Source organism: Gekko japonicus, unplaced genomic scaffold (assembly GCF_001447785.1).
Source record: "Gekko japonicus isolate JY-2015 unplaced genomic scaffold, Gekko_japonicus_V1.1 scaffold373, whole genome shotgun sequence".
Taxonomy (NCBI): Eukaryota; Metazoa; Chordata; class Lepidosauria; order Squamata; family Gekkonidae; genus Gekko; species Gekko japonicus.
The window spans coordinates 832,657-856,600 of NW_015167542.1; the positions used below are offsets into that span (position 1 = coordinate 832,657).

The following is a 23,944-nucleotide window of genomic DNA, read 5'->3' on the forward strand; positions in this document are numbered from 1 at the left end:
TTGGGTCCCCATTACAGAGAAAGGCGGGGTATGAATGAATACTTCTTTATTGCCAGGTCTGTAGTCCCAACTGTTGGATAAAAATGGAGTGGACAAGTGTGTCAAAGGCTGCTGTCCAGCTTGAAATGAAGATCATCAATCAGTGCAACTAAAGCTATCTCAGTTCCAAACCCAGGCCTGAAATTGGATTGAAATGGTTTAAGGGCAAATGTATCATTCAAGAATTCTTTGAGCTGTTCCACTCCATGCATTTTTTCTCTATAGTGATCTCCAGGTGTTAAATAAAGTGTTGTCCAAATCACATCGAAGGTAATGGGTTGGATCTTGTTTAAAATTTGTGTGTTTGTAAAGGGGAGGATTTTTTACTGATTTCCCCTTCCATGGTGTACAAATACCCCCCCCCCCAACTATTCCTGGGGTTTGGCACAGCCTTTCAGTAGTCATTTCTGGTTGGGGAGGGGACTATACTTCCCAAGACAGAAATATCTCCATATTACTCTGTATTAATTGTTGCCAAATTTATTTACAGTTAAACAAAAACACATTCTTGAAAATATTGTGTATGTGTACAGTATGAGGGGTTTTTTTTTCTGTGCTCAAATTTTCCAGTTTTTCTTTGGAAAAGTTGAGAAAGTCTTCTGACTTTTCCGTGATTTCATTTAGGAAGGGTGAAATGCTTTGTAAAACAAGACAGTTATCCTCACTCAGGAGAAAATGTTTCACAGGAAGCTTTTTCAGTGCATCCCAAAAATTTCCAGTTTTTCCACCGGAAAAATTGGAAAAAACCTTTGGGGGGGCACTGGTTTGTTTGTTTTTTTGAGCCTTTACATTGCTAAGTTCAAGTCATAGAATAAGTTTTATTAGATGCAACCAAAATATATAACGGTAATGCAAATTTTCTAGAACATCAGCCTTTATATTTAGTGCAAAAATATGAGGGAGGGAAGAGAAAACATGGTGAAATAACAGTTTTCAAAGCTTCCAGGGGAGCATAAGGTTTGTTGCAGACTTCAATAAGTTACTTGTTAAATGCAAACAGACCTTGAGGGTTGGAACAGTGTGATATCGGGGGAGGGAGCTACAGTCAGAGGGAGAAAATTGGCTGAAATCTCCCCATCCTCACCCCCTGTATTCTTGTAAGAGCATTTGCTTTATTAACAGAACATGCTGCACTTTTGTGGGATGTAGAAGGGAGATTTTAGTTAATTTCCATTTATGGCTGCAGCCCCCCCCCCTTCACCCAGCATCCCATGTTGTTACTGAGGGTCTGTACATAGAATGGTTGAATCCAACTTTGGAACATATCCTGTAATTTTTTTCCTTGTGTATATTTATAGAGACCACCTTTCATGCCTCCTCCTATGGGTAATATGCCACCACCTCCTGGTATGATGTTTCCTCCAGGGATGCCACCAGTTACTGCCCCTGGAACACCAACAATGCCTCCTACTGAAGAGATATGGGTAGAAAACAAAACTCCAGATGGAAAGGTAATAATATAATTATGCACATTTGAGAGGTGTGCTTTACAGAACAGTACTTTTATCAGTTACGATGATATCATGAAGTTGCCTTGCATAATATTCCAAAACCAAATCAGTATATTGAGTAAAGAGACTTTTAAACTCTGAATTTCAAAGATGAATGGGAGAAACAGGTTATTTACCACACCGTTGACTGCTTTTCTTTAGGTTTATTACTACAATGCAAGAACGCGTGAATCAGCATGGACCAAACCAGATGGAGTAAAGGTTATTCAGCAGTCAGAGCTGACACCAATGCTGGCTGCTCAGGCCCAGGCTCAGGCTCAGGCTCAAGCTCAAGCTCAAGCTGTTGGTGCCTCCACACCAACTACTAGTAGTCCTGCATCAGCAGTATCTCCTTCCACATCATCAAGTAGTCAGTCTTCAACAACTTCTACTACTACTACAGCAACATCTGTTTCGCAAACAGTTTCCAGTGAGTAAAATTGTGTGTGTGTGTGTGTAAGTTTTTGTGTGAGAAATAAATTCTGTGCATAGAATATAGTAGCATGTTGCTGTCTTTCTCTGTACTTTCTGACACTTTCCCCCCTTCTTCACACATACCCTCCTTTGGATAAGAGCAGTTGGAAAGGAAAGGGAAACTGGCTCTCAGTTTCATAATTTATGCTGTTGTTACCCCATAGTGGCACCCATTGGAAATATCTGAGGAGCACACGCCCCGGTTTTTGTGAAGGCCACCCATGGAGAGGGACCAGTTACACACATTCGTATGAGCGTGGTGACATCTCCACTCATTCCAAAAGTGCTAATATGAGGGCTGTCATGTTGAACTAGCCCAGAGTCAGATTGTAAACATACTCTGGCTGTAAATATTAACCTGTTTTGGCAGATGAAACTTTTTGCAGAGAAAATGCTTTCATGAAAGAGGAATACTTTATGCTTGCACATTTAATGCATAGTGATTTTCTAATAATACAGGGGGAATGGGGATCCTATAGATCTGAGGTGATAACTGTGTGCCTTAGAACTTTCCTGAAAATTCGCTCTGTAAGATGATGGATAGCACTATGACTGTTAATGCCAACAATAAGACATAAGGATGCAGGCTTGTTTGCAGTTCAGTCAACAGCCCCGTGTCATCTAAAGTGTTACCTAAAAGTCTATGCCCATGTTACTTTTATAGAGGAGAAGGAAAGGATTGCTTGTTACCTGTATTGAATGGTTTCAGAAGCTCAAGAGAAAGCTTTCCTTTATTCCTTTTATGAAAGAAAGAAAGGCCTTTCTGATGATGCAAAGGGTTTCCCTTGTAAAGAGAGTCTTGTGAATTCTGTGATGCTGTATTTTGATTGGCAGAGTTTCTTATCTGTGGAGGAGGTTTCCCAAGTGGTTATTTTTACATTGGTACCATTCCCAGGGCAGCCGGAGCAAGTGAATGGTTTTATTCCCTAAGCCCTGTGTGTTGGATTTGCAAAATAAATGGAGGATGGTTCTGAAATTCACTTCTTTTTGCATACATTTTAAAATATTTTGATCCTTTTGGAATGTATTTCCAGTTTTCCATGTCATCCTGAGCATGGTTTGCAGCATTCTAAATGGCAGTAAAAGAAGTCTTGGATCGTGAGGAGTACATAGTCATATAGTAGCTAGAGTTTGTGTTGAGCATGGCAGTTTGCAGTAATTAAATGGCATATGAGCAGATGAATGAATGAAGTTCTTAAAATGTTAAGGCTTACAGACCAGTAGTCGTTTACTTCTAGTACACCATAAGAGGCTGAATTGTGTTGCAGCTACAGTCATGATATGTATTCATAAAGTCAAATTTGTCATCTGAAGTATAGTTATTTCTGTTATGGCATAATCTGTTTGTAAATCCAAACAAAAATATTAGACAAAACATTATGATTTAGATCATATGATGAAAGGGATTTATGTCTACTTTTTGAAACATTCATGTTCTGTACAAAGATCTCTTCTCTTTAGTTTATTTTAATTGTGGCCCAAAGTGAAATTTATTGATGTAAATTACTGATACTGCACTAGTGAATTTGGATTTACTTTTTTGAGACTAGGGCTTTTTTTCTTTAGAAAGCTTCATGTTTTGAGTTTTTGCAGTTTAAAATTATCCTAGGAGACATGGTTAGTCTCAAGAGGACAATGGCATAAAATATTCTCTCTTTAGCAGTTCACTTAATATCAGCGTGCTTCACGTTTCCTAAAATCAGAATAAGATCCATCTATCATCCATCTATGTATCATCCATCTATCTACAAAAGGCTCAACATCTGACAATAGCACTACAGATAAGATTCGAATTTCAACAGCCAAAGAATCCTCAGGAAACAATCCATATGCAAAAGAACCTTCTCAGGAAAGCTTCTCCATTAGAATGTTCATAGCCTGAGGAAACTCCTACAAGATAATGACTCAGCCCTACCTTCCTGAGTAGATATAAATTACCTGCCTACCACTTTGCTTCTCACCTTGACACAGAGAGTACTCCATCTTTCTGTGTTATACCTCTGAGGATGCCAGTCACAGCTACTGGTGAAACGTGAGGTCCTACAGTGCCAAGACCACGGCCATACAACCCGAAAAATCTACAACAGCTAAACATCTATCTCTCTTTGAAATGTTTTTTTTTCCTATAGTGGAAAATCATGGACACTAAGCAGGTTTTGCTACCCTTGTGCAATATTGCTTTCAGTTATAACTTATTTATAGATTGAAACATGAGAACCTTATGTATGGCATTCTATAGTCATAATGTTGCTTTTCAAGAGCAAAAATATGCGTGACCTATTGTAAGAATTAAGTACTTTTTAAACATTTTAATGACCTAAATTGCATTCCTTGAACAATTACTGTAGGTTATTGTTTTGCCAAACAGGCTTCTTGCAACCAAAATTATAACAACTTGCCATCTCACTATCATAAGGATCACTGCCCTTTCTCAAAGATAGTCTCCACTCGTGTTGCCAAGTTTAATATTAATCTTTGGCACCACTTGGAGGTGCTATAGGACTCTAGAATATACCTACCTTATCTTATTGCTGTGCATATGCTGAGCTGCTTTTGTGGCTTTTCTGTTTTTGACTTTTCTTTGTGTTACGCATGGCATGTGCCTTCCTTTAAACTGAGAGGTAGCATAGTTTTCTTTTGTTGCTTTTTCCTTTTTAAATCTGTCAGCTACATAAATTTGATACCTGGTGAATTGATTGAAAGCTCTAATCTGGATGTTTCTAACGTTTCTGTGTGCAGAAGATAGAGCTGAAGGAAAAGAATTATAATTATCCTTTAAAGAAAACAGAGAAATTCTAGTGTCATCTGTTTTTAAAAATGTATTATATTTGTTTTTTTTAGTAGATGTTCACAACCGCAGAGATTACATTAGTAGCCTGGTCTGTGCAGTAGAAGTACCTTGGAGGAGGCTGCATTTCCCAAGCACCTTGATGTTCATATATCCCTTTCCATGTATTTACAATAAAACGTTGATAGATCAAGATGGGTAGCCATGTTAGTCTTTCTGTAGCAGTAGAAAAGAGCAAAAGTCCAGTAGCACCTTAAAGACTAACAAAATTTGTGGCAGGGTATGAGCTTTCATGAGTCACTGCCCACTTCTTCAGAAGTGGTAAAATGTTGGTAAGAGGTATTAGGTAAACAAGTCAAACTGTATAATACATGGTTTTGGATGTTTGTTTTCTCTATCAGCACCTACAACACAAGACCAGACCCCCAGCTCAGCTGTTTCAATTGCTACACCTTCTGTCAGTGTTTCAACTTCTGCTCCTTCTGCTACACCTGTGCAGACTGTACCACAGCCAGTCCCACAGACATTACCTCCTGCAGTTCCTCATGCGGTACCTCAGCCAACAGCAGCAATTCCTGCTTTTCCACCAGTAATGGTACCTCCATTTCGAGTTCCCCTTCCTGGCATGCCTATTCCGCTTCCAGGTAAATTGAAACCTGTAACTGTCTCGTCAACCACATGTCCATGTTGTCAATTTGTTTGCACTCATGTGTCCATTGTGTATGGAATTTGCCTGAATCCTCTTCATTCAAAGTATATTCTTCAGATAATTTGGAATCAACAGATAGGCTCTTTAAAGTAAAAGTTTCTAATAAAATAAATACTGGAAAAGAAGCCAAGCCAGGCTGATCACGTAAAACGTTATTGGCATGAACAGAATATAATTTACATTTTAGGCATCATACATTAGCCTTGCAGTGAATAGTTGGAATTTATTTTTATTTATTTATTATTAAATTTATACCCCACCCTCCCCAATGAGCTCAGGGTGGAAGAAATTCACCTTGTCTCTGGCAGTATGATATAATTTCTTTCTGATGTGAAAAGTGGTTGTCTTTCATAGAATGAGACTCCTGTTTTGCAGTAAATAAAAGCAGTGAACAGCTTCTATGGTGAATTAACTTTCAAGCTAGGTAATTATTAATGGCATTGGTTGTTTAGCTAAAAGTTCTAATGCAACCATTAACACCACTTCGTTCTTCAAATCTAGATTTTATACAGGTCTGTTTTTGACATTAAACTGATGGGATGTAGAGGACAGGACATCACACTTTAGTAGTGGTGTTGCTAACTGTTCTTTTATTGCCAAGCAGTAATAAGGAAGTTAAAAGTTAGGGTTGAAGTAAATATAGATCTTGTAGAAAAGTAAAGGGCTGTGTGTGGTGGTCCGCACTTGCCTTCTGGTATTCTTTTCTGTTACAGCCTCTTGTACTCCTTGAGAGGCTCTGAAAGAAATTTTGGGACTCTTCAGATCAGATGTGGTATTGTGTGGCATGAAGACTGGTGACATGCATTTGCATCCTTATGCATGTTTTCCATTTCCGCATGGGACTCTGTGATTTGCAGCCTCACAGGTTCAGTGTAAAGGCCATTGCAAAGAGATTGGTAGTCTGCAGTTGCAGGAAACACATCTTTTTAAAAGGCAGGTGCCTCTGTACTAAAGTAGCACAAATTAAAAAAACATGGATTACAATATATTGAGTGGTCACTCTCCAGTTAAATTCTTGAAATAAGCATATTTCATTAAAACTGAGTAAGTTTCAAGCTTACACAGTTGCAGAGATGAGCTTGATGGAGGGGAGTTTTTTGAAATTATAAGAAGGTAAAACTTGTGGTCTGCTACCAGATGTCATTGTTTTTATGCCCTTCTCATGAATTCAAGACGATAAACAATAAAATTTGAGCAGTTGGGACTACCATTGCCAGGGCTTTTTGTCATCTTATTGGTTTAGAAAAAGCTAACTTTTTAGGCAAGTGACAGTTGCTGTGTCATGCTTAGAAACTCATGCAAACCTGAATAAGTTGCCTTACTTTGTAGTGAAATCTCAGGGATCTATAAAATGAATTCCATTAGGTCTGATCAGTACAACATGAATGAATGCTGTATAAGCAATTTAGCACTGGAAAATATAGTCGTGCTTAAAGACAACATTCAGGCCTGAATGATGAGGACAAAGCCTCAAACCATAAATTTCTTCTTTCTTGATCTTTGAGCAATGTAGGCCATCATAGTGGAGCCCTGGCTATATGTCTTTTTTAACCCTGTTACTCTAACAGGGGAAAAAATTAATACAAGAGTGAAGTATGTTTGAACCACTAACTCACAATATTAGTCTACTGAGGAAAATTAGATTGATAGGAGTATTTGTTTAAAACCTTAGCTAATGAAAATGCTACTGATGTGATGTGAAGGTGTATCATTCATGAACTGGAAGCCCTGCTCACAACCTCTGTAGCTCAGTTGTTTCAGAAGCAGTCCACATTTATCTGGTTGTTTTATTTTTTGTAACCACATTAATTAAAACACAAATTAATTTTCAGTAAATGCACAACAGAACTGTGTCCTATAGTCCTCATTGTGATGCACCGTTGAAACCATGCATATCTCTACATTCCAATGATTAATAAGGCTACTGTACTGTGGTACAGGTTGTTGGAGAAGAACTTTTAGATACTTGTTAAATTCAGGCCTTGAAAATAGGCTGCCTCCTTAGTTTGTATATTAAAGGCTAGCTGCACATTTCAAAATGAGGTCTGGCAGAGAAAATTACTGTTTTATTCTGAAGACCTGCTGCATTGAATCTTGCCAAGTTTAATCATCTTGCCAAGTTTAATCATCTTCCCCCATGGATTTTTTTAAATAACAGTTTGGCCTAAACTTTCAGGCATATTCAAAACATGCTCGGCACCATTAACATCTGCATTCATTACAAGTTTGCAGCATAAAAACACATTGACACATGTAAGCAACAGCAGCTGTGCATTTTGCTCTGTGCATGAATAAAGCTTGAGAATCTCCTTAGAAAAGACACTTTTAAGACAACTGATACAATACAAAAACACCTTAGTAGGTTTTTAATGTTTTTGTATTGGACAATTTTAAATAGTGATTTTGCTTTATTGTGTTTGAACTTGATTATTTAATTTTGTTTTGTCTGTCCCACATTATGGGACTGAAAATGTTCTAAAAACAATCTGATAGGCTTCACTCATTTCCCCCCATGTCCAGTATTTGAAAGTGCTTTGAAGCTTTGTGCCTCTCATGAAATTGCTTCCTATAAAATAAGTTCTCATATGGAATCTCTCTTCCCACCAATCCCATTTTGGTCTTGTGGGATACGTCATTATTCCTGTCAGTATAATTTTTTTAGATTAGAAAGCCATTATTGTCTCTGTTCTTCTCAAACATAAATTTACTTGTTCCCATTCATTGTTACCGTAGCCATATGGGAGGTGGAATAATGTTTAAATTATCTTACTATTTGTGATGCAGGAATTCCATGGAGTTCCAACTACAGAATCAGTTCACATATCTTCTAATTCTATAAGAAAAATCTTTCCAGTTTAAACATTACCGTAGTTGCACTGGACAAGCTTTCTTGTGAGCAGCTCTGCCATAACTTGGTAACATTTAGTAGAGGGCCCTGATAGTCTCATAGGACTTAAAATTTGGCCCTTGAATGGAGGTAGGAATGGGAGTGGTGAGAAAAGAGATATAAGGAAGAGCAAATACAGGCTGCTAATGAGCCATCAGTTCAGCTTCTTTGTTTCTTTTCCATTCCCTTACCTTGTCCCACTTTACTTCTTATCTCTCAGCTTTGTCCCCCCCCCCCCCATCCTCCAAACCAATTCTCCTGTGCCTCCTAGGATAAGTTGTTGTGTTAGCATTGCCATTCTTTCTTTGTCCAAATAATACATTTTTCAGATTGCATTCCTGTACCCACATATTGGGGAATAAGCCACACTGAGCATAGTGAGTCTTATTTCTAATTAAAGATGCATATGATTGGGCTGTTGTTTTTTATAAATGCTTGACACAGGGTTGAAAATAGAGTGTTGGATCCTATACGTTCTTTATTGCTAGTGGTCAGTATATTTCTGTCTTGCAAGATACATTCCACTGAAACAAGTGCTTCTAGCTTCAGCAGAAGAGTCACTTGCATTAGGGTAATATGACAGGTGCACAGGTGATAGTGGAAAGGAGTGTATAGGTTCCAACCTTGAGAGAACAAAATAAGTGTGGCCATTTTGTAGTGTTGGAGTCTGGAAAATTGATCTCTGTTGAAATTAAATCCCTGGTTTTTATAGTATTTTTTAAGAAAAAAGGACTAATGTGTTGTCCTTGCAGAGATTATTGCAGGAATGTATAATTTATCTGGCATCATTTTGTTAAAATGTTAGAGCAAAAACGACTTCAGGCTTTCCTGCTTGCTTTCTCTTTGCCATATGAAAAAAATTGCTCAGATTCCCAGTGGTAGCTGACATAACAGTGGCAGCTTTCCAACATGCTTGCTTATCCATTTTACAGGTGTAGCAATGATGCAAATAGTCAGCTGCCCGTATGTAAAGACAGTCGCTACCACCAAGACCGGTAATTTTTTAAAACCATCTTAGTTTGTTTTGTCTGTAAGTTGGCATGGTAGTGAATGTTGTTGTTTACCGTTTATTTGCTTTTCCCAATAGTTGGATCTCTATTTTCGAAATACACTATAAATATGGTTTTCCATGTAGCCAACAAGCAACCCCCAATCAATTGACAGTGTTAGCCTAATACAAAACCTCTGCAAGTTCAGATTGTTTTATCCATGTGAATCTCTTCCATCTCCATATATACATTTTTGTGTGCTTAGGGCACAGTGTTTGGTTTTTCTCTCCTGGCACCAGTACAGCAATCAGACTGTTTGCATGTTAGTGTGCTTGTGTATGTGTATATGTGTGTCCATGTTTAAGCATACATAGTAAGGTTGTTTTAAAACCCATATGTCTTCATACACTGTAGTCAATACCTTAGCTTTTCAACGGAGTGCCAGTGTAGAGCTGGGCTGTGCTAAATATGTATGACTTAATTAACCTTAGATCCAAAGATCAAATTTGATATAACAATATTTAACGACAAAAGTATTTCAATTAACAATCTAGTTTAGGAGAAATAAGTACGTTTATTCCTTGCACTTTATCTTAAGGAATTATTCTGGGTTGGATCTAATAATTCCCTTCGAGGAGTTTTCCTCTGATGGAAGACTCACTCGTCAGAATCATTGTTTTCCAACCTTAGTCACTAATATAAGATGCCTTTTTTTCTTTTTAAAAATTATATGCCCAGAATACTAAACTTTAGATAAAGAAATAAAATATCCTTCGTAGTGAAGAGCTCACTAAAAATTAGTAAAAAGCTTTACAAGACTTTAAAACCAAGTCTGGAAAAATCCCACAGTCACAAAAATAATGCTTATTTCCCAGTTCTAATTAAACCGGAATCCAAATCCCCATTTGTGATTTGGTTTTTTCTCCTGAAAATGGTAGATTGAGCTCAGTATGTGTACTGGATTCTCTTTCTATGGTACTGGGGAAGCCCTGCTTACATGTAAGGGGGTTGCCCTGTTGGACCAGTTAAGAGAGACTTTGATAAATAAATAGTAACATTCTAGTTATGCTGGAGAAATTTTTTAGGTGGGGTGGTAATTCTCTACAACAAGCTAGTCTTGCTGCTTTTCAGAAAACAATAAATTTCATCCCATCTTTCAGTGGTCATTATTACATACAGTGTATGTGATTGGAAATAACTAATTATATCACTTTTAGACATTTGGAATGCACATAAAATACTTGTGCTGTTCCTAGTTGGATGTGCAGTTGATCATAAGCACTAGTGATTTAGATAATGTGGAAGAAATATAGTTGATTAACATGGGAGGGGGTACAGGTTAGAAACAACACATTAATTTTCTGTATCAACACCTTCATTTTTATTTATAAACCATTATATATGCTGACTTCAGTTTGTTTCTTCTGACACAAAATGATACTTTATCGGTTTTTGCCTTTTTATTACTCCTTTTATGTAGGTGTCTTGCCAGGAATGGCTCCTCCTATTGTACCTATGATCCATCCTCAGGTTGCTATTGCCGCTTCACCTGCTACATTGGCTGGAGCAACAGCAGTCTCTGAATGGACAGAGTACAAAACGGCAGATGGGAAGACTTATTATTATAACAATAGGACACTAGAATCAACATGGGAGAAGCCTCAAGAGCTGAAGGAAAAAGGTATGGTTTCGTTTTGGAGCTTAGATAAAACTAATTATGGGCCCCGGTCACACGGAGCATTAGGCATGCTAGAGAGACGGAAGATAGGCGGATTTTCCCGGCGCAATCTCACCGCCACATCTGGGAAGCGTAGAGCTCCCGTGGCGCACCCGAGGCTTCCCGCCAAAGATGTGGGGTAAAAAACTAGTACCTCGGAGGTACTAGGTTCCGGAAACTGCGGGGCAAGGGCGGGCGTCTGATCACGTTTCCGGTGGTAGTTCCGGCGCCCGCCCATGTCCCCTCGCAAAAAGGGGTTTTTCCCCCCAAGTCTCCATGGATGCGCACAAGCACCCAACGGAGCATGCGCATATTACAGTTTTAAAACAACAACAACAACACAACCCTGTTTGCCGCGCCGCTCCGCTTCTTTGCCGTGTCGTGTGATCGGCACCTCCCCCCTAACCATGGGAGCTCGACGGGACCTCAACCCGACGCCTGATTGCGCAGTCGCGCATTAGTTTGCTCCGGGGCAAACAGCCACGCCTCCCCCCCCCCTGCATTTTCCTGCCCGTGTGGCCGAGGCCCTATGATAAGTTTTTCAAACTTTGCAAAATTCATCAAAGTGAAAAATGTTATTGAAAATTGTGAGACATATTTTCAACATTGTATCTTTCAGGTTTCACAATATGATATACTTTTTTCAGTGTACTAAGTAGTTGATGCTTATGTGTGAAATGTATTGATCAAGGAACTGATATTAAGGCCTGCATACCATAAGTGGCAAAGGACTACAGCTATAGACAGCATTTCCTTCTTATTTGTTGTTTAGCAGCTATTTTATTCCTAAAGAAGTGATGTTATTGTCTGCAGTTATTAAAGCTTATTGCTACTAATCTGATTCCTTACTATATGTACTATGTGAATTATATATTTTCCCATATATAATTACTGGCAACTGCTACTGGTTTAATTAGTTGCTTGGCCATTTCATCCCTACAGGTATGGATTGATAGCAAGAGCCACGCATTATTTAAGAAAAACCCGATATAAAAGAGTTACATTCTCTATCAGAGGTCAAGCGGCATACTAAACTCTAACCAAAGTTTATTCTAGCAGAAGCTTTCATGAGTCAGACTCCTCATGAAGGAGGAGTCAGACTCAGTTTACTCCATGCATTTGAAGAAGTGAGGTCTGATTTATAAAAACGTGTGCTGGAATAAGGTTTTTAGTCTTGAAGGCTTCACTTGGATCCTGTTTTATTTTGTTTTAACAGACTAATATGGCTAACTATCTGGAATTATTATGGTTCAGAAAGTGGAACTGAGTTCTTATTTTTGTGAAAGTGTATTTAGAGGAAGACAAATAATCTGCCCTAGTGTAGTGCCATTTTTTTAATGGAACTATACATTCTGTGGTGAAAAGTAAGATACTCTGTACTTATTCTTCTTGATCTTTCCTCTGCCTGGGTCCATCACTGATAATTTCGTCCACTTTGGTACCCTTTCTTCATAAATTTCTTTGCTCTGGCATCTCCTCCTGTCTGTTCAACTGTTTGCTCCTGTCTCTTTTGGTGACTTTTTCTTTGTGTGTTTCCCCATTTTCCTCATTCTACAGCCATTCATTCTCATGGCTTAAACTTCCATTTGTATGCTATCACACCTGTTAATATTTTTCTTCTTAAAAAAAAATAATAATAATATTTTTTCTTTTCTGATCTTTCAGTCATTGTTCAGTCTCATATTTCCCTCTGATCAGCATTTCTATTTTAATATTCTGCCAACATTTCAAACAAAATACAAAGCTGGAACTCCTTTCCACCCTGCCATCTCCCCTTCCAACACTTCTGTTATTTTTATCTTCTTTCTCAGGCAAGCAACTACTGCGTAATTTGGGTTTGACTTCTCTTCCCACATCCCAAGTATTGCCATCTTACTACTTTGTTACCTTTTAAAGGTATCCTACTCTTTCCTGTTTCCACCTAACTGCTTGTTTATCTTTCTGATAACCTTGTGAGGTAGGTTAGGCTTATCATGAGCTTATGCTTTCAAAGTGGCAGAGAGGAGCTCCTGAGGAAATGGTTCATCTCAGGTTGCTTTTCATTTATACTGACCTGTTAAACCTTGAAATCTGTGTATCTGTAACTCTGTCTTAGAAACTACTCCTTCAGTTCCTTGGATTCAGGTAGAATTCAGCAGTATGCCATATATGTGGGCTTTGGTCATTACCTGCCAAGAAACTCACTGATATTGCTTATTTGAAGAGTCTCATAAATATATGGCCATAGTTGACACTGGCAAAAATGGAAACATTAGAATTAAAATGTACTTTATATTGTAAAATTTTGTTGATAAATTACTATTTTGAGTACAAAAAGCAGACAGTAAATTAAAGTATATATGTTTTGTAGAAAAAGTAGAAGAGAAGATGAAAGAAAGCATTAAGGAACCTGCTGAGGATCCTTTACCTATGGAGACAGAAGAGGAAGAACCTAAAGTAGAACCTATCAAAGAACTTATAAAGGAGGTAAAAGACCTAATACTACCACAGGTAAAGTTAGCGTTGAGTACTCTGGTGGATGGAAACACAGTTACAGAGGGAGAAGTTTAGACTTAAATAATCTTGAAATAAAGCAAAACTTGTATGCATGTAATTTATTTTCTGTCACATACTAAGAGCGATTGTCAGAATTGGGGCCCAAAGCATATTAGGCAGTCCACTGCCGCTGTGAATGCATAAAGAGTAACTGTCCTACATTCCTCTCCAAGGCTGCAGTTCTTTATGACTGCTGAATGAATAATTCCTGGGGTCGTAGGACCTGTAAGGAGGAGCAGCTATGTGGGTGCAGCTAGAGTGAAGAGCGAGAAGGAATTGGAATCACTCATTCCTGTTCTGCACACACAGCTTGCTGAGGAGAGGGGGCAACTTCATCCCCCTGTCTTCTTGCTTCAGCCTGCTAATACTTTGTGTTGATCCTGCAACCACAGTTCCCTCTAAGCTGCACTAGGGGGCGCTGGAGCACAACATTTCAGAGGGCTGCTCAGAGGATTTTAGCTTCAACTCACATTTTTTTCCCCTTCCATAGGAAACTGTGAAAGATTGGGGCACCTCCTTCTGTGGCCCATAGAATTGGGCCCCCTTGTCCAATCTTTTTGAAACTTGGGGGGGGGGGGTTAGGAGAGGTACCAGCAGCTATGCTGCAAATGTGGTGCCACTATCTCAAAAAGCAGCCCCCCCCCCGGAGCCCCAGATACCCCCAGATCAATTCTCCATTCTAGCCTATGGGGCTCATTGACTATAATGGTCACATAGGCTATAATTGAGCCAGAATCACCAGGTTTTTTGCACACCCCTATTATGTTTTCCAGTATGATTTGTAAGCTACCTTGAGTCACAGGGAAAAGTGGGATATAAATATTTGAATAAATTAATGTGGGCAGGTTGATAACATTTAAGCAGCTTCCTGTTTGTTAGGTTAGGCAGGGTTCTGACAGTGATTGTTCCACCTCTGTTAGACTTGACCTGTAATGCTGGTTGTCATATTTCACTAAAAAAAACCCAAAGTAGAATGCAAGCGGTTTTTCTCCCCTAAGTACTGGTATGTTTTCTAAGGGTCAGTGCAAGGTGACAGTCCAAGCCCAGGTCTACCAATATCCCAGTGATTGTTCCACCTCTGTTAGACTTGACCTGTAATGCTGGTTGTCATATTTCACTAAAAAAAACCCAAAGTAGAATGCAAGCGGTTTTTCTCCCCTAAGTACTGGTATGTTTTCTAGCGGTCAGTGCAAGGTGACAGTCCAAGCCCAGGTCTACCAATATAGTGGAAAGGGGCAGGGAGAGCCAGTTTGGTGTAGTGGTTAAGTGTGTGGACTCTAATCTGGGAGAACCGGGTTTGATTCCCCACTCCTCCATTCACAGCTGCTGGATGACCTTGGGCAAGCCATAGTTCTGTCAAAGGCAGTTTCTGTCAGAGCTCTCTCAGCCCTACCTACCTCACAGGGTGTCTGTTGTGGGGAGGGGAAGGGCAGGGAGTTTGTAAACTCCTCTGAGACTCCCTTGGGTAGTGAAGGGCGGGGTATAAATCCAATAGGGGGGGTGTATATACAATCGCTCTCTCTCTCTCTCTCTCTCTCTCTCTCTCTCTCTCTCTCTCTCTCTCTCTCTCTCTCTCTCATAATGTTTAAATTATTCTTAAAGTATAGTTTAAATATACTTTAAAAGATTTAATTATGAAATTTTTACAAGGTTAAGGAAATAATCTTCTAAAAATAATGTATGCAACAGTCAAATAAAGACTCACAACTTTAACAGTACTAGCTTTTTTTGCTCACGAAGTAGAATTTTTGCTCACAACACTGTGGAGCTTAGAGGAAACATTGCCTGCAACCCCAAGAGTGATTGAGGGATGGGTGGCATTTGAAGGAAGCTTCAGTGATGGAGGGGAATGTGGGCAAACTCTGTGTGCTCTCTGGACACAGGTAATAGAATGTTGCCTGGTGATTGATTAACTAGGCAAATAGACTAATATTAAATACTCTATTCTCATGTTTTGGAACTGGTTGGAGGCAGTCTTGGGGATTAATGTCTTTGCCGTGTATTCTATGTCTTCACTACTGAAAACTTGTCAGCTAAAGTTCAGTACTTTTAACATAAAAAATCAAAGTGATAGTAGAGCTAGATTTGAGCCAGTAGCACCAAAGTGATAAGAATACTGTTTCTGCCATAGCAAGTGACAGGTTATAGAAAATAGTATGGTGTCTAATTGACAAATTTAATGTTACTGAGATTTTAACTTAAACCTTGTTTTTCCTAGGGTATTACTTAAATGTTCATTTAATAAATATTAGTGCAAGTAAACATCTTGATTTATGAAATTGTTTTATAGATGAATTTGTTTTATACATGCAATGTACATAAGTGGTCTCCTGGATTTGACTTTTTTAAAAGGTCATTCTTTTAATTTTTTTAATGTGGCAAAAATCTTATTTTTTATTATTTATCATGCCACTTTTCCATTATTAATTTAAAATAAGTGCAAGACTTGGTTATGGAGTAGAACTGATTTGTACAGCCTTATGTTTCCTATCAGGAGCCAAAAGAGGAAGAAATGACAGAAGAAGAAAAGGCAGCTCAGAAAGCAAAACCAGTGGCTACAACCCCTATTCCTGGTACTCCTTGGTATGTAGTCATCTTTCTCAAACTGATATTATAGTGCATTAGAAATTATACTTTTAATTAATGTTACTACTGGGATCATTAAAATTATATCAGATGCATAATAATATAGTAAATATTTTCTTGCTTTATACTGCTAATAGTAACTTTTGATTCAATAAATATGTTAATAATATTTGTAACAGCGAGAATGTAGCATGTTTCATAATAATGGGAAAGCAGCCTTTTGGTTATTCTTTGGAATACGTAGTATTTGGGAGTTAAGCAGAAAAATTTAGTTAATTAATGGACATGACCTCCTTTACCTGCTGTATTCATAGCTACAGAATACTGAGGAAGTGGTGGGTGGAAGGGAGTAAAAATCAGCCAGAGTAGGTGAAGCAAAAGTGGTGGGGGCAAGAAAGAGGAGCCAAGAGCCGCAGGGAAAGGGAGCAGAAAGCCACAGAGGAGGGGCAGCAGGTGACAAAGTATTTTCCTCCCCTTTGAACTTCACATGTCCCTGCTTGTCAATTTTGCTTCCTTCTGCCCTCTCACTCACTGCTTTTAGTGTCTTTCTAGGTCAAAAGCCTCCAATCTTGCTGTTGCTAGGCAACCCCTCAGTGCCAGCCTTGATTTCATGAGATTTTGTGTAAACTCTGATGGCCTTTTCCATGGGGGGGGGTTGTATTCCCCAATTAAAAATTGGGGGGGGGATACTCTGCAAACTTAGGGGTTTTTCCAGGTGTGCAGAAACATTTCCTTTGTCTGTCCTTGGTCCCATCATTTTTAGATCCTCATTTGGGAGCCAGATTCAGAATTAGATACATTGATATAATAAAAAGAACATAGAGATGAAAATTGGGGCCATCATGCCACTGTTGGAAAAGGTGCTTGCTGTGCTAAATAGTTTTATGCTGCTAACTACACCTGCCACTTCATGCTCCTCTTCACTGAGGACCAGCAGCATAGGTTTTCTCCCACTGAAGGGAGTCTGTGGTCTTCAGAGTAACCAAGTGAGATGATCTAGGAGAAGAAGAGATTGGATTTATACCCCGCTCTTCACTACCCGAAGGAGTCTCAGAGCGGTTTACAATCTCCTTTCCCTTCCCCTCCCCATAACAGACGCCCTGTGAGGTAGGTGGGGCTGAGAGAGCTCTTTCAAGAACTGCCATGGAGAGAACAGCTTTGAAAGAACTTATGACTGACCTAAGGTCACACTAGCAGCTGCATATGGAGGAGTGGGGAATCAAACCTGATTCTCCCAGATTAGAGTCCGCGCTCCTAACCACTACACCATACTGTCCTCTCTCCAAACTCCTGAGCTGTCATAAGTAAGCACTCATAGAGGCAGAGCAACTTGTCGTCTTCAGATATGCCACTTCATTTTCAGTGGTGTTCCTACCACTTGAAGGGGTCAGAGGAACCAAGCCTTCCTGCCACTTGAAGCAATTGCCAAAGTTGCCTTGGCTGGCCCACAAAATCATTGCCTTGCATTATGTCTTGTTTTAGTTAATGCCTCTTCTTGGAAGACCACAATTTATTTAGGTTATTTGTTTGCCGTTTCTCCAGAGTTGCTCCCAATAAAAACTGACATTCAAAATACAAATTTAGGCTGCGGTCACACGCAACATTAGCCACGCAAGAGATACGGAAGACAAGCGGAGTTTCCGGTCGCGATCTCACCAGCACATCTGGGAAGCGTAGCGCTTCCGTGGCACAACTGAGGCTTCCTGCCGAAAAAGCGCAGCAAAAAACTAGTACCTTGGAGGTACTAGTTTCCAGAAACTGCGGGGCAAGGGCGGGCGTCTGATCGCGTTTCCGGTGGTATCCGGCGCCCGCTTAAAATAATATGTCAATGAAATATTTTCATAATACGATTCTCAATATCAATAAAACAACCTCAGTTTACAGTCAACAGCCAATAATATCACTAAAACCTCAACAGTGTAAGAAAGGAGCATACAAGAGGCATAAAATGTGAAAAAGGCAGAATACAGGGCAAGATAATAAAAATGCCAATTAAAGATGGGTAAACAGTTGTTTGTTTGTTTTGCAAAATTTATATCCCACCTTTCTGCAATCACAAGGACTACCAAGACATACATAAAGTAATAATTTTTTTAAAACCGGAGCTTAAAATACTTACAAAAATTGCAGTTAAAACTTTGGTCAGGAATGAGGGATCACTGAGGGAATGCCAAACGAAACAAAAATTCCTCACGTGCTGGTGAACGATGGCAACAGAAGAGGACAGATGATTCTCCCCAGGGAGAGAGTTCCAGAGCTTTGGTGCCATGACCAAAAATACCGTCTCCCAGGCTGCCACCCACCTAATCTCAGGAGGTGGAGGCACCTGAAGCAGGGTCTCAAAAGAGGACTGTAGTGGTTGGGCAAGGTCACAAGGGAGTCCCAAACAATATAGGGTTTCAAAGGTCAACACCAGCATGCCACCTGTGTTTGGTAACAAATTGGGAGCCCATGTAGATGAGCCAAGACTGGAATGATATGGTCACTATGACCTACTCCAGTCAGCATCCTAGTGGCACAGTTCTGTACCAAGTGAAGCTTCCAAACATTTCTCAAGAGTAGCCTTATGTAGAGTGTGATATAGTAATCTAATCTAAATGTAATCACGGCATGCACCATGGTGTCAGATCTTCTCTGTCCAGGAAAGGCGACAGCTGCCTAACCAGTGGAAGCTGGTAAAAAGCACTGCTGGCTGCAGCCACTTCTGGCCACTGGCAGTCACAGTATGCTGCCATTTACTTTATATGGCAGTAGGCACAGATTCAAGAGCACCCCTATACTATGGAGCAGTTTCTTCAAGGAGAGTGCAACCCATCCAGAACAGTTGACACCTTAAATCCCAGGTAATACCTTCTGTTTACCACTAGCACTTCTGTCTTCTCAGGATTAAGTGTCAGTTTATTAGCCCATATTCACTCCAAAACTGCCTCCAGGCATATGTTCGGGGTTTCTGCAGCCTTCCTGGGATCAGCTGAAAGGATAGGTAGAGCTGAGTGTAATCTACATATCAGTGACAACCCAGCCCAAATCTCCAGATAACCTCACCTGGTGGTTTTCATGTAAATGTAAAAGAGCATAGAGGATAAGATGGGACCTTGTGGGACCTCACAGGCCAAAAACCAGACTGGATAACGTGCAAACAATTTCCCTCATCCAGGAAAGCTTGAAAATGACCAGCCACCACCCATTCCATCCCAAAATATTTTAACATGGCACCTAAATGTGAACAGGTTAGGCACTTTGGATTCCAAAGCACTATTGTGAGAAAACTCTCTATTTGACACCCTTGTCGCCACTGTGGGCTGTGCACAGAGAGTAGAGCTTCAAAGGAGGATTGTCTGGTGTGTTGGACAGTACAGCAGGTCACAGTACCAAGTTGACTAGGGCTTTAAAAGTAAACAGCAGTACTGTGAATTTTGCCTCACAACAGATGCTTAGCTCTTTCAGCACAAGAGATGCAGTCACTGTATTCAGCAGTCTGTGCGTTGAAATACTTGATGTTTCCAAACAGCTTTCTTAGGTAGCCCCACATAAAGCACATTGCATCCAAGATAGAATACTGTAATCATATCATGGATCACTGGGCCAAAATCACAGTTTACAGGGCATATCTATAGCTGGGCCTGGTATATTAACGTGGTGTGCCAAAAAGTGTAACTGGATTCTGATCGGGATTTACCATCTTCTTCCCATGACTGAGCAAAATGTTGCATCATACAAGTTGATACCACAGTTCTGTCTACATAGTTTTTGCAGAAAATTGCACTTAGTCAGGATGAGAGTCAGCCACAAAGGCAGTAACTTTATCTGGTTTGTTTAGTCATTAGCTGAGCTGTCTCTGCTACTTATTTCTGAGCAGGACATTTTTCAGGAAAACTAATAGTAAGAATTGAGGAATTAGCTGTGGCAAATATCTCACTAGCACCTGCATATGAATTGCCCTTCTTTTTCTAAAGGTCAGCTTCAGTTCAGATGTCTTAAATTTTTTTGTAAAAGTATAACAAAATATTTGTACCAGAAAAGCCAGTAGAGGAATTCAGAGGCAGCTTCCATTGAGATCTGTTCCCTTTTCATTCAATGATTCAGAAAGGAAGAATTGTGAGCTCTCTTGGGTCAGGTCCACTAATTTCCCTAGGAAATCGTGGCCAGGTGAGCTGCCTACCAGAAGGTTTTTTTCTCCCAATTGGCTTGAGTGGTCATATCGCTGATTTCCACAGACCTACAGAGTAAGTGTAAAATAATGGCAGAGAGATTAATCTAGCAAGGGAAATAATGATGGCAGACTTCAAAGGAATTAATAAGGTGATCTGAAGGAACAAAACTAGGACTTTGATCATGAACAGTATGCACCTTTTTATGACTGTCTATACTGCAGTGAGACCGTGTTTTCAGAAGCATTCCTGCAAAAGGAAGCTTTTCCTAGTTCCTCCTTAGAATTGATGTTCTCTTTTTCCCTTGTGCTTTCACCTGCATTGGGCTTGATTTTGACCCAGCTTGATAATTCTTTTATAGGTTTATAGACTAAAATTATTCCCTAAATCATTATATGAAGTTGTTCAGCTCAGGTTGAGTGCCTGCAGTGATGGACCTAAGGGCAGTGGCCACAATCCAAAGGACTGCTTTCTGTTCCGAAAACACAGGGGTATCAGTCCAACACAGAGTTGGATGATACCATGTATTTCAATGGAGTTTAAGTGCACATAATATAGGAGATTAACAATCTGTGGTTTATGACTATAGCTTTGTATAAAATTGTCTGCTCGTGACTTTGTCTTTTAAACAAACACTGATAGAATACAGGTAAACAGATTTATGGCTTTTCCATAGGTGCGTAGTATGGACTGGCGACGAGCGGGTTTTCTTTTATAACCCTACCACTCGTCTGTCTATGTGGGATCGACCGGATGACCTAATAGGAAGAGCAGATGTGGACAAAATTATTCAAGAGCCTCCTCACAAAAAAGGAATGGATGAAGGGAAAAAAACAAGTAAGAACAAAATCTGTGTTATATTGATTTCCCCTTCAGTATTGTAATGTGTGAGTTTAATGTGTTTTCTCACAGGTTCTAATTTGGTGCTCATTTTGAAGCAAGGGGCATAGTGTTAGTGAGAGCAGATGTTATAGTTGTAGCACCTCAGATTCAACTGAATTTAGCTACATGGTTTTGATCTTCATGGTAGACTAGACACATTTCTCCCAGTGGCTCCTTGGTGTTCTCTTCCCTGTCCACTAGAAGGCAGAGTCCTTGAAGACAGACTCTGGTGGATACTGGATAATAGAATTGGACTTTTGTGGTCTAACCCCCTGTCCTCTTTGTGGTCACAGGAGCTGTGTCCTCTTTTTTGTTGGATTCTAGATTTATTTATTTATTTTGCGGAATTGAAGATGGTGTGTAAGCCTAGTGATTAGAGATGGCTTTTTGGGAACATGCTGACTGGAGTGGAACACCCAGTGTTCATACAGAGCAGAGATTTTGATCTCCCCAGTTGTTTTGTATTCTTAACTATTACACTACATTGGCAGCTACAGACTGGGGGTATCCTCAGCACTAGGCTTCTAGACCTTTGTTCAGCATCTTTTGTAACTAGGGCACATGAGTAGATGACCTCCCCGCAGGAGGGCATTGGTTAAACTGCTCTTTAGTGTATAAGCATGCTATTGGGGTGTGTTCAGATAGCCTTGTAGTTATTCCAGTAGCAGCCAAGGTTCCATAGGGTGATTTGCGCAGCCACTAAAAGCAACAAAAAAAAATATCTGATGGCTTGCCTGACTTCTTCTTATGAAGGATTCAGGACACCATCTTAAAATTGGTTTGGGGCTTGAGAGTCGGTGACCAATCCCTGCTCCCCCCCCCCAGACACACACACACACACAAGAGGATGTGGCTTGCACCTGAGTTCTGCAGTGTGACAGCTAGGGGCCTGACTGTGTAACAGCTTCTGGGTCAAGTTACACCAGGGTGTAGCCCATCATGCACCTCTCCATACTATGTGTGAGCTGTGAAAGGGTGAGGGTGAATTAGATCACCTAGATCTTTGGTGCTCATTCATTCTTCATGCTTATAGTTTCAGATCTTATGGCTTATCATAGTAGCCTGGGGAATAATTTGAGAACTCAACCTATCGGGTACAGCAGAAGAAAGCACCATAGGATCTTGCCTTAGATGGACCTCATGCGTGCTTCCACCCCCAACACCAGTGTCTGGTATCCTAGTTTTGTAGTCTCTGGGTGTCAATGTGTTGTAGATAGGAATTGCTTAGAAAATTACAGAGGATCCCCCCCTCCCCCCGCCACAGTTTTACTGTTTATGTGGTGGGATAAGCAAGAGCCAGAGTATAAAAGCACAAAACCAAATAGAGCATTCTAAATGCTATTAGTAGACCAGGCCATGAATAGACTACTTAGTTAAAAGCCTGGTTTAAAAAAAAATGTTTTGGCTGACTGTCTAAATATAGGCCCTCAAAGAGGAGGGCATTCTGAAGGGGATGCACCACCACTAAAAAAAAACCTTGTCTTACCTCTCCAGGCAAGGGTGCAAAGAACAGGGCTTGATAAGAGGATTTTAACTGTTAACTAGACAATACTGAAGGTGGTAGTACACTGACACCAAGCAAATTAGGGCCATATAGATAAGAACTCTGAACTGTGCCTGGAAACAGATACAGATAGTCCCAATCCAGATCAGTGCCATTAATTCAAGAGTGCGAGATAAATCATTATCTTTCAGCCTTTGCTTTCATTTGCATAAAGTATATAATAAGAAGGATAATAAGATTGATTTATCAGGCAAGATATTGGTAAGGATTCCTGGGTTGTCCTATGTAAGCACTTGGAACACTCTGGATAACTTTTTAAATGTTAAGTGGTTGAACTCCACAGATCCATCATCATGTTTCTTTAGTCTTGATCTTGATTCTTACAAGATTGTGAGTTGTAAAGGTTCGTAAAGTGGAGAAAAGGACAATTCCATGACCTACTCTCCTACCCTATACTACTATAGCATTACTAGGACTACTTTATAGGATACTCATTACCAATGCTTCCTCTAAGCTGTAGAGTCTTGTGAGCAAAAATTCTACTTTGAGAGCTACTGGCATTAAAGTTGTGAGCATGCAATTTGGCTACTCCATAAATTAGTTTGCTCTGGAACCATGCTTCCTGAGCTAAGACAAAAATGTGTGAGCCAGAGGCTAAAAAACTGTGAGCTAGCTCACACTAATTCATCTTCGAGGGAACACTGCCAGATCCCTTTAGTATTCAGGGTATAGTACCAAGCCAGAGTTTTGGGTTCAGATGGAATGGTAATCTTTGACGGTTGATACTTAACACTTTCATAGCACATACAGGAGGCTAGTGCCAGAAACAATACAGTCTGGAGGGCCTTTCTCTAATCTTGATCACTCCCTGACAGAATGAAAAAATAATAAAAAGATAGCTATGCCACTGTGGAAGGGCGTGTACAGTATAAGAATTATGATGTTGACCACTAGATTACATGTTTTTGAGAGATTAGGCAAATTCATGGTTTGTCAATGCTTGTTAACAGCTTAATAGAACGTCAGAGGCAATGTACATTGGAATACAGGGTTTTAAGGGACAGGAAACAAACATAGGGCCATGGCCTTCATTGGTCCTCTTTGGGCTTTCTCAAAGTATCTGACCACTGATGGAACACAGGTTGCTGGAAAAGACGAACCATACTTTTTGGTCTAATGCTTCATGAGTAGAA

The 23,944-nt window shown here is 39.8% G+C and overlaps 1 protein-coding gene across 5 annotated transcripts in view; it reads left to right on the plus strand.

Moving 5' to 3' along the window:
• Positions 1 to 23,944, plus strand: part of TCERG1 (transcription elongation regulator 1) — an 81,366-nt gene that overhangs the window by 15,563 nt on the left and 41,859 nt on the right. For 2 of the 5 annotated variants that reach the window (XM_015413614.1, XM_015413618.1), the window contains 8 exons: positions 1,338 to 1,490; positions 1,692 to 1,959; positions 5,193 to 5,435; positions 9,320 to 9,382; positions 10,857 to 11,057; positions 13,444 to 13,583; positions 16,123 to 16,211; positions 21,042 to 21,202. In XM_015413614.1, the coding sequence (XP_015269100.1) occupies positions 1,338 to 1,490; positions 1,692 to 1,959; positions 5,193 to 5,435; positions 9,320 to 9,382; positions 10,857 to 11,057; positions 13,444 to 13,583; positions 16,123 to 16,211; positions 21,042 to 21,202 (1,318 nt within the window). The remainder of the gene's footprint in view (positions 1 to 1,337; positions 1,491 to 1,691; positions 1,960 to 5,192; positions 5,436 to 9,319; positions 9,383 to 10,856; positions 11,058 to 13,443; positions 13,584 to 16,122; positions 16,212 to 21,041; positions 21,203 to 23,944) is intronic. The other 3 variants (XM_015413615.1, XM_015413616.1, XM_015413617.1) reach the window with 3 other exon arrangements.